General features: G+C 31.3%; 1 protein-coding gene across 1 annotated transcript; it reads right to left on the reverse strand.

The window, feature by feature from the left end:
- Positions 1-155: 155 nt before the first annotated feature.
- On the reverse strand, positions 156-10,577 carry LOC130654428 (sorting nexin-25-like). Its single transcript, XM_057457003.1, has 22 exons — positions 9,607-10,577; positions 8,914-9,303; positions 8,321-8,475; positions 8,022-8,236; positions 7,911-7,935; positions 7,724-7,803; positions 7,603-7,650; positions 6,676-6,754; positions 6,261-6,313; positions 6,033-6,185; positions 5,628-5,738; positions 5,240-5,337; positions 4,650-4,700; positions 4,421-4,481; positions 3,604-3,623; positions 3,389-3,462; positions 2,295-2,361; positions 2,066-2,192; positions 1,721-1,775; positions 1,588-1,640; positions 1,262-1,309; positions 156-559 (listed from the first exon to the last, which is right to left on the reverse strand). The coding sequence occupies exons 1-22, from the start codon at positions 10,539-10,541 to the stop codon at positions 380-382; spliced, it is 3,078 nt and encodes a 1,025-aa protein (XP_057312986.1). The 5' UTR covers positions 10,542-10,577; the 3' UTR covers positions 156-379.
- Positions 10,578-11,439: the final 862 nt, after the last annotated feature.

The following is an 11,439-nucleotide window of genomic DNA, read 5'->3' on the forward strand; positions in this document are numbered from 1 at the left end:
AGTACGAAAGAAACTGTACTGCACACTCGATACAATTTCACACTCGATACAATTTCACACTCGATACAATTTCATTGCATAAAGAAGTTTATATCTTACACAAACAAACTTACTTCATTAATTGAAACAGTTGAAAAAAGTAATTAAAAATAATGAACATTGTATACTATTTATTGACAAAAAATAATATTATACATTTTGTATTCGTATAAAAAAACCTTAAAAATATTTGATAATTGAAGAGTTTTAGATCCCTTAATTTATATTTGACGACGTTTTCGTTACACAAAACTAAAGGCGGATACAGAAATACCAAAACTGCACGACACTAATCGCTCATATGGTGTAGCAAACAAAAGACTTTTTTTTAAAAAAAGTATCAAAGCTTATTTTTTTGGTAATCTCCAAAATCGTTAAACTCGGGAGTAAACGTCGGACTTTCAATATCGTTTGCCGTAATATTCGTCGTTGTTTTGCCGATCTTTTTTTCCAAGCTTGCTAAAACTTCTTTCGATTTTACTTCAGGACATATAGTGACAATAATCAATTCCAACATAACCTACAAATGGAAGTAAGATTACAACACTGATGTTAACCATACCAGGAGCATTTTTTATAAAGTTTTGAAAGAGTATGCGGGAAGATACGTGCTGTAGCAAATTTTACACTCAAAGGGAAACCGAGATATAAAAAAATGTTGGAGCAGACGAGTGTCATTCTGGAAAAAAAATTATGTTAATCAATTCACCTTTATAATAACTATGCATTGATGAAGTTTGCACATCCCTTAACAGGTCTAAAATTACTGATGACAGAAAATGTCATAATTTGTGCAGGATAATTAAATCTAAAATTCTTTAAAAGTTAATATCTTGAAATCAAAAAAAGAAGACTTGTTAACTAACTTTTCACGCTCTATATTATATTTTCAAATTCGTTTTTACCTCGGGTTCCCTCTAAGTATTTCGCTCTTTTTTTCGAAATAGATTGTCGCAGTTTTGGATTAGCGCATAATTATCGTGAAATATACAATGTTTTTGACGTAATTTTGTTACCCAAGGTCGCGAGAACGTTACTGTGTAAGCTTGCTATTAAACATGTGGAGGATTTCTGTTATTGTTGGCCAGTCATGTTGATTTAGAAATTAACAGTATGAAACGAGATGTCCAAGAAAAGTGAAAATACTATTTAAAAAATTTCACTCTTCCATGTCATTAGTTCGTTCTAACAAAATGTTGTAAAAAGTTAAAACAACTCTTACGTAAAATAAGTGCTTGTTCGTTTGTAGATCTTGGATTGCTTCAAACAACTAAAAACCAATAAAATCTCTCTAACAAAGAAATTCATTATTTATGGTGTAAGTTGAACTGTATGTCCATTAAAGCCTGTTTTACACTAATGAGAGATATCACAGCGGTTTTTGCATATGTTTACCTTTTTAGAAAATACTTACCGTTTTCTCTCCAATTAAAAAAAATTCAGATATTTACAGCAGTAAATAAAAAGTGAAAGCCTTTGAATTTTTGAGAGAATTTGCCAAGTGAAGATAAGACTATAACTAATCAAGTGCAAACTAAGTATATATACCTTCATAAAGCCCAGTTTACCGTTCCGCTTACCAACCAAATTAGCTAAAACATCTAAAAAGAGATTGAAGTGTATGACGTTTAACATACCTTAGTACTGTTCAGTGATCTAAAAAATGGCTAACATATTTTACCTGGAATGCTTTTCATCATTTTTTCCTTCGCCTGCTCTCTTGTTCTCAGCTTTTCCTGCATACAAACGTACGGTGTTAATTCTAGTTGAAAATAGAACTTTAACAGGATATACACGTAGCATCTACTACCACTAAATTCCAGGCAGATTTATCATAAAAAAATTGCATAAAATATAAAACCTCGTGTTCCATGGTTCAACAACAAAGGACAGAATTCAATTAGTTGTGACGAAGGGTAAGCAAAAACAAGGGGAAAGAAATAACTTCTTACAAAAAAAATTTAAAAATGTGCTAAAATATTTTTCAATAATAAGCAGAGTCAGATTAAAGTGGTATTTTACGTACCAGATCTGTACGTGGTGGTGGGTATGGCGCCAGAATTCCTTTCGGCCACATGGACTGTTTAAAGTTATCAATGTAGTAAATCATCATTGGTTCAGAAACAAGCCAGCTAATAAACTCTCTCAAATGCCTGAAACGCAAACCACCAATAAATCCGACATGTAGTGAGTAAATAAAGAGAGAGCAAAAACAGTTAACAATTATAAAAGCAACATTTGTTTACGATACATACCTATTTATTGTACCACCAAACGTGATTTGGACAAAAGTGATTAAAGTTTTTCGAAGTATTTTGAATACTAAAGAACAAGCACAATATAAAAAAATTGGTATCTTATGGTATTGGAATTCTTGAAAGGTAATGATTTCACAGAAATGATTTTTCCATTAGGTAAACGACATCATAAAGTTAGAATGATCGATTGTTGGTATCAATCCAACATTGGAAGTGTAACTATCATCATTGGACTTCGGCGAAGAATATAAAAACGCAAAATAAGTTATTGCGAACAGAAAACATTATAATTTCGTCGTCCCTAATTTTTGTCACAAGATCGACAAAATATGGAACGTTTATGCATTACAATGATTTCACCTTTCAAAACATACACATAACTATATTAGATCTTTACACTCAAGGCATTCGAGGGGTTTTATCAGTCTTATAAAACATGATATGTCAACACTAAATTTATACGCAAAGAAACTTGCTCAATATTTTTTCCATACAAACAACTACAGTAATAACTCAAATTTGCAATAGATCAAGAAAATTGTTCGAGTTATCGAATGTTCGAGTTACCGGGGCTTAACTCGAAATTTTGGCAAAAAACGAGAAATACTCGAAAGTTTTCTTTTCTTACTCTGACAATTCAAACATAAACAAAAAATATACAGTACACGTTGTGTGACTAAATCATAAAGTATGTATGACTTTGAAATTTGGTTGAGAATGTATTTATTTTCCACAAGCAATTTATTCTTTCAAAAAGCAGCTTTCTTGAAACTTTTTACATTTTCTGGAGTTTAACAATCAGATTGGCCCAGGGGACCACTGAAGTAATTCGATTGGAGACTGTTCGAGTTACCGCGAGCTCGTGTTATCAAGTGACGTTATGAGAAAGTATTAGCAAAAGTTTAAGGGGGATTCAAAAACGGTTCGAGTTACTGGAAGATCGAGTTATCGGGATTAAATTGCACTTTATCTCTAAACAGAACCGTTCGAAGCGTGTTTATATGCAGGTAAATGTTTTATCTATTATTTATCTATTAAAGGTAGAAGAGAACGTATACAAAACACAGTTTACAAACAGAACAATTTTTTACCTCCTTTCAATTCAAACACTTCACCAATCAATCTATACATAGGTTCAGCGATTGAATCTTTACTTTCTTGAGTGCTAAAATAGGTAAGTTATTGAAATATAATGTCACATCTTGTCCATGGTACTAATATGTTAAGTAATCTCCATATATTCAACACTTGCTTAACTCGAGTTAACTACAATTTATTTAATTCGACAGATAGTAAATTCACTTACCTTTCATCAATGCCTGTGTCCTTAAAAAGAAAGACAAAATAAAATAAAATTTTTAAATAATAAGTACTTATCCAGATTGCAGAGAGAGAATCTGCAATCCTGTTGTTCATATTTTTTTGGAAAATGAAATTTTTGTGGCCATTTCTCGAAATGGACAAAACAGCAACGAACAGTCTGACATATGCTCTAGTCAAAAGGCAGCAAAAGTTCTATTTAGGCAGATATGTGGGTTAGAAACTTTGAAAAATCGCTAGTCGCAGTTTCTGCAATGTCCGAACAATTAGCGCTACGGCCTGCAAAAGTCCAGAGAAATGAGAAAATAGGCCATGCTGACGTCACCAAGAATTATCACAATTTGAAATTTCGTAACAAAATAACGTAAGTATGAATATGATATAAAAAGGATGTAAATCTTTGCTCGTGGGTATTTTTATTTCAATAATTTTTTAGACAGCATCTTGGCCTCCTGCATTGGCTTTCACTTTTTATAATTCTTTCTCCGTCCCTTTTTTAAACAAAATAAGTTCTATTTATGATAAAAAACACACACTGTAATAACAATATACTGTAGCAAACAACTGCTTGTCATCAAAAAATGTCTATTTATTTAATACCAATTTGACCAATTTGAATCACTATTACTAATTTCGTCAAAAACAGAGAGTGACCATAATGACCGAGAAACGACTGTGTGCATAACATTATGATCAGAAGAATCAGGTACAAATTATTTTTAGTTGGTATCTATCTTTAACGTGACTTGTTCAATAGAACGCAAGAAAACTATATGTAGACAATAATATAAACAAACATTTACCAATTCATCAGCTTCAACTGCATCTACCAGTATGTCTGGAAATGACATGTTTTGGAATGAACTAAACAATAGAACAAAATGATGCTTCACAGGTAAAAAAAAGCTAAAAAGGGACAAAAAGAAAATGAAATTGGTATTCGATTCGATGAATGAATAAAACATTGGAGATGGAAAAAAAGGGAATTGGGAAATCCGAAATAAAAATGGTCAAAGAATAATATTATCTTACCCTTTAATATTCGATATAAAAGACAATGGATTCTTTTTTTCTTTCTGCACACTAAACAATAACAAAAATAGAAACATAAACTTGTGTGAATGAACCAATAAATTATAGTTGTAAAAAAGCGTAAGCAAAATAAAAATAATAATTAAAAAATGAAAATAATATGCTGTTTCAGTTAGAACTTATTGCGCTAAGTCTATACGTCATCGGTTCATTGTTAGTTGCAGGAAGAATGAATTCGAAATAAAAGTTTTTTTACTTCGATTCTAAAAAAAAATTTTCATCAACTGGAGGAGGGGAGGGGTATTCAAATGGTATGTTCATCTTAAAGGAGGAAAAGGTAACAATGAACAAGGGGTCAGGGGGTCATTTAGCAACGAACAAGGGGAGGAGGTCTATTTGTTATGCATAGGTTCCCTCCTTATTTTTCTTTACATGCTTTTTGAATGATTGTTTACGGATATGTGATGACATTTCTTAATAACGGGAAAAGTCGGTTATAATATAGCTGGATGTGTGAAAATAATAAACACGTAATAATAGTAGTGCTTTTGTGGAAAGAAACAACGTAGCATGGGAAATCATTGTATTACCTTGATTTGAATGACTGCCCTCTTAAGTATTCTGGACTTGGAATGAGAAAAGTGTATACTTCATCACTTTGACACAACCTTTCATCGCCAAGAATAATCTATTAAAAAAAATCCATAGTTTAAATTAATACGCCCGTAAAACATCTATCCCTGTTTTCTTTATTTGACTAATCAAGCGGTTATCTTGGTGGCACAGTTTCCACATCCTGAATAGAAGCTTTATAAATTTCATACCAGGACCATATTGATAGTAGTCGCAAATGCAACTAAACTTTACAATATGATAAACCTATATGATCGGGTGGTCTCCACTAGTACAGAGGAAGAAATTCAGCTTACACAAAAGCTGGGAAATTTAAAGATTAAAATAGGTATGAAAAATGCATACCGTTAGATACTCCTGTAGAGATGACTTTAATGATTCTAAACTGTCTGATGCTTGTTTTTTATACCAACGTTTTGATGATACTGGAAGTTCTTTACTCATCCACGTGCAGCACTAGAACAATACTTTAAATAAAAAAGCAGCAAAAGACGTCCAGTGATAAAATATCATGAAGGTTCCTACTACTATAAAAACAAATCAAAAAAACGGATGTCCAGGTACAAAAAACATAATTTTGTAATTTCAAATTTCAAACCACAGGATTGAAATTATTGAAAAAAACAAGTGGTGGTTAACTTCAACTCAAACTATAAATTTTTCTATGCATAACTTATGATCCTAATCAGGCAGAACATTATAATAGGAAAATTCATAACAATACAAATGTCAGTGTAATTAAAGCACTACCTCTTTAAGTTTACCGTGCAACCTTTTAAAGTCCTCCAGTTCTCTAACAACGACCCATCCAGTTGTGGTAGCACCAGGATCTCTTATATTTTCCGCACTATCATCACATGAAACGCAGATAACAAAAAGAGGTTGTTCATTTTCAGAATGGTACTAGAAGGTAAAATTAGTACTTTAAGTCGTTGGAAACGTTTTAATTAAAAAAAATATAAGGGGATGCTGCATTACTTGAACATTTGAAATAGTTGCTTTCCAATGTCCCAACATTTCACACCAAAGGTCTAAAAAATAAAATATGTTGTTACTAAAAAGAATGTTACTAGTACTCTGGAATCATAAGCGCATATTTGAAGGATGAGAAAGCGTGATAAATCTCTGCAAAAAATTACAAGGTAAACACAAAGAATAAAAACAAAATCTTAGTGCCCTTTTTTTAAAGAGATTATTAGAAACATTGGTGGGACAGAGGAATTCACCACTTCCCCACACTAAATAGGACTGAAATATATATTGTGTATTTATGTCGTATTTTCAATGTAAATTTTAATAAATATATCCTAAATCATGCACCAGTCACGTATATTGTAGATAACTCCATGTGGTTCTATCAAACATTTACTCTGCATACACAATTATTATATACCTGTTCTTTCAATATGAAATTCAAGATGTCTCCTTTCTGTATTCAGTCGATCAATTTCTTTTTCCAATGCTTCCTTCTCCTTAACAAATGGCAATTACTCAAGAAAGTTAGAGAAATTATTTTGTTCCAAAAATTAAGATCTATTATTGTCTTCAAAGTGTAACATTTCTTTCAATGTTTCTGAAGATCTATTATCTGGTATCTATATCATAACGCTCAAATTAACTCCAACTGTGAGCCAAAATGGTAGCTGTGAGTAGTGACAGGTGAATTCCTGTAAATTTTTTCATGGGCTGATAACTAGTTATTTGCAATTACAAGTGTGGTGGCTAAATGCAATTTATATTTAAAAACAACAAAAAACAAATAATCTTGCAAGGTAGTAAGACATTGATAGTACAAGCAATCTATATCACATCAATTAGCCACTATAATCACCATTTGAAGCAATATGATCATTACTTTTTATTCATTGACAATTTAAAGGTATTAGTGCATGAGAAGAACCACTTTAAAGTTAAAATTAGAGCCTATTCATCTTACGAGATGTTGAAAAATAGTATCACTTTATATATTTTCAATAAATTGTAAAATTACACATTTTTTTATGTTATTATATGGTACTATGTTCTTATTATTTTTATTACATTAAAACAAAAACTTATATTCATTTCTGTCATTTTTGTCACACTTGCATATCAGTATATATGACACCCAAATGATTTAAGATTGCTGTTTTATTTAGCATATAAATCCTTCCTCCCAACATTTTTGCACATAAAAACTTTTCATCAAATTTTTGTGCTCTACTTCATACAGTCGTAACAAGTAAGACTTAAATCAAAGCTCACATAAGAAAATAAGAATTGACTTAACACGCATGACAATTATTCAAAGATATCAATTAAACACCTAAAATTATCATACCTGTGTATCTACTGGTTGTGCTCGCTGTACTAACTCCAGGGCTTGTGTCTATAAACAAGAGAAGGATATTAGGATACATCAAATATTGAAAAAAGAAGTGTTGTTTGTAGAAGATACCAACCTTGGCATTTATATTTTGATCCAAAGCTTGCAAAGTTCTGACAGCATAATCATTTCTTTCTTCAATGTTACTTGGCATTGCTAATAAAAATTAATATGTTATAGTGAAATCTTTCTTCTTCGTGTAAAATGAAATCAAAATTACTGTATTCAACACAAACATGAAAATATTTGAATTTTAAAATTACCTGCTTTCAGTGCTTCAGCATTTCTCTAAATAATAGTAAGAGCAATTAGTAAAATAAGTTCAAAAGTAAAGAAGTTAGAACTAATAAAACCAAAAAAGAAAATCTTTTAACCCTTTCTTTAAATCCAAAACCATCATTCCAATCTCTCAAAGTCACAGGATCATCCTCTTTTGACCGATGTGCTCTCAGTTCATCCATTGCAGATTCTGATGCACAAACAAATTCTGTATAATCATGACTTAAGACAAACTCTCTGTAGAAACTATTCTCCATTTTATCATAAACAATTTTTTGAGCTTCATAAAAATACTCTGGACTACCATTTCCTGAAAACAAAATAGAAGATTTAAACCAGCATATCATGTATATAAACTTATTAAATTTTTTTAATTACACTTTTGTTTTCTCACCATAAATAAATTCTTCCATTCCTCGAACCAATCGTGATTCAAATTTGATAACTTTGGCAGCAGAAGGAGTGACATATTCTTGGAATATTTGATCAGCACTGGATTGTAGGTCTGGTAGCTTCATTAATCTTAACTTTTCTGTGGCAACCCAAAAACTAAATATCAAAAATTAATTTGAGCTTAGCAACAGAATGCCCATCCCTTAATATAAAAAAGATCTAAACAAGTTCCATCAAGGAAATTGAATTATGATTTTGAAAATCAGCATTAGTCACTTTGCACTTGAATAATTTCAAAAAAGTTAACAAAATTAACGATTAAATACATTGTAATTTAAAAATTTAATTCGATTTAAAAATTAAACATTGAGAACTGCTATAATCAAGCTCTGGTTGTAAATAATTTTATGCAAAGCATGTTGTAACATAACCCAAATGAGATATGAACAATGACAGAGATTTTCCTAAAGTATACAAAAATTAAAGTCATTCAAGCCTAGAAATCAAATTAGAAAACCTTCATTTTACAAGCATGCTATATGTGTATGTTTTTCCATCCATGTCCTGAAAATTGGATGGATCATATGTACATACCTTAACAAATTTCCACTTCTTTGTCGTTGCATGTACATCATAAAGAAACTCCTTGCTAAGCTATTCTCTAAAATATCTCCAAATGCTAGGATCTTACTTGACTTTTGTCGTTCTCGTTTAAATGCTTCTTTACCATTATTTCCAGTGCCCTCAAAAAATCGACCATGTCCTAAGCCATACACACGATAATCTGGTCCACCTAGATTTCGTATTCTTTTTTCACACTGGGACTTTGATACTCTGCATTGATTTATGTATCTTTTCAAATTACGATCTCGAAGCGCATCCTTCTTATTCTGTTTGGCATTGCTTTGAGTGCCATCTTGTTGTAAAACGTCCTTGGAATTATGAATAACAGTGGCTTGCATAATCTCTGCAATTGTGTGATACCTGTGGAGTAAAGATTTAATATTACGTTATCTTTACTAAATTTTAAAAACTGAAACTAAACAAACAAAACCCAAATCTCCCAGGAGATTGCACGTTATACACAATAATTATGGATATAGGTGTGATTATAATGGTGCTTTCGATAACAAAACCTCCTTTTTAAATTGGTTTTCAGACAGACAGCAAATATTATTAAACAGATGAAGCAGGTGTGGAATCAGGAATAAAAGTTTGCCTGAAATGTGAATTATGTTTTAATTCGTATTTGTGCTAATTTTAAATACTTTTGTAAAAAAAAATCACCTTATCTGCTTTAGTGTGTCAATATCTGTTGTAGTGTTTATCATTTTAATAAACTCTTCATATGTTTCAGCATACGCATATTTCTGTTTTTGTGTTTCAGTGATCTTCTCTCTGTCCTCAAGATATATAACAAGAGTTTGATTGATATAATCAGGATCACACACTGAATCAGCTGTGGCCAAGAAAACAAAGCGAGCAACAATCTCACGTAAAATGTATCTCATTGCAGAACAGTCTGAATTGCTTTCAGGTAGCAAGGAGAACAGTAGTACTTCAGCACATGTTCTTAAGTATTTTATCTCAGAATCCTTATCCTTCAAGCATGGATGTAGTAGAAATGGTGTTGTCTGACCTGGAAATTTGCGAGCATCTGAAAGTCTCAAGTCATGAAAATGGTTATATAACAGCAATATTAAGTCATTGCACAAAAAATTAAGGTTATCTACATTATGAAGTCGAGTTATTAAATTTTTAACGATTGTCCACACTTCTTTATTTACTATCTCTACAAATGCTGTTTCATCTTTTCCAATATCACTGAACCAAGACAAGCAGTAATCTCGAATTGTTAAGTCAATAACTTCCTGCACAACCTTATCTAAATCCTTTGATATCACTAGATGATTTTGAAAATAATGTTTGTTATATTTTTTGGTTATTTTCTCCATGAATTTAGTTACATTTTGTTGCTCCAGAGTAGGCAAAGGAGCGGGTGGCTCTCGATGAGGACCTCGGCAAAGCACTAGGGAAAGTCCAGATATTATACTAAAAAACACAATTAACAAAAACAATATCCATGAAACGACAGTTTGTAACAAACCACTGGAATAAGAAACAGCTATCAAAATTATTATAATTGGGCCAGTGAGTTTCAGATTGTTTTTCTTCATCCATAGAAAATGACATAAGTTGACAATATTCTGTAAACCTGGCATCTTTACATTAGATCTAAAAAATAACAATATAAACAGTTAAAACCACTATCACACAGAAAAAGCTGCTTGCCATACCTGGTTTTGTTTCTTACATAAGCACATCAGATTGGTTTGAAATGGTACAGTAAGACAGGATTTTCTTCCAGGTGTTATTTACATGTATTTCACAAGTTAGTACCCACAACTAAAAACTAAATTACTAATTGCTGACAAAATATTTGTACATCTTTTTTTTAAAAAAATTGAAATGGGTCTTAAATGGGACCAACTTTTTAAAGCTGAGTTAATCTACCTGTTTTAGAACCATTGGGTTGAGGTCATCAAAAAAAACCTTTAAATCTCAATATCTCTTCAAAACCATTTCACATTCTATACAAATTGAAACGCTAGTGATTGTTTAAAGATCGTATCTTCTTTTTGAAAAATTGTTTACAGATGGTTTTATTAAACAAACGTGAAACAATGTGGAAAATACTTTAATTTTTAAACTTGAAAATGATACGAGTGGGAAAAGATTGCAAAACTATTTCAAAACAAATCTAGAAACAAAATTTCAAACAAAGTCCAAAACGAATTCTAAAATGAATAGTTTTTCCAACTAATTAAAACAAGTTACGTAAAACTATTTTCAGACTTTCTTTTCTCATTTGACAGATGTCACAAAAATGTACGCAAGGTTATTTTCTTTGACTTGTAAATTGACTGGTAAAATTGCCACAATATAAGAGGAATTCACATATACAGCAAAATAAATCACTTTTATGTAATATTACAGCATCTTTAAAATAACAGAGCAAATATAGGCAGTCACCAGTAGCTTGTCGGTTTTTTTATCACCACATGGCATATAGACCCCTCACGCTCCGTTATTAGGGAAAAAATATTAAAAAGTATATCA

This window comes from Hydractinia symbiolongicarpus, chromosome 8 (assembly GCF_029227915.1).
Source record: "Hydractinia symbiolongicarpus strain clone_291-10 chromosome 8, HSymV2.1, whole genome shotgun sequence".
Taxonomy (NCBI): Eukaryota; Metazoa; Cnidaria; class Hydrozoa; order Anthoathecata; family Hydractiniidae; genus Hydractinia; species Hydractinia symbiolongicarpus.

Bases quoted from the DNA above. Each gene is read 5' to 3' on its own strand.
- LOC130654428 (XM_057457003.1), bottom strand. From the start codon at position 10,541: ATGCCAGGTTTACAGAATATTGTCAACTTATGTCATTTTCTATGGATG. The intron at 9,304-9,606 runs GTGATTTTTTTT...TTTACTCCACAG, and splicing joins GACACACTAAAGCAGATAAG to GTATCACACAATTGCAGAGA. The intron at 560-1,261 runs GTAAGAGTTGTT...TTCCATTTGTAG, and splicing joins CGAACAAGCACTTATTTTAC to GTTATGTTGGAATTGATTAT.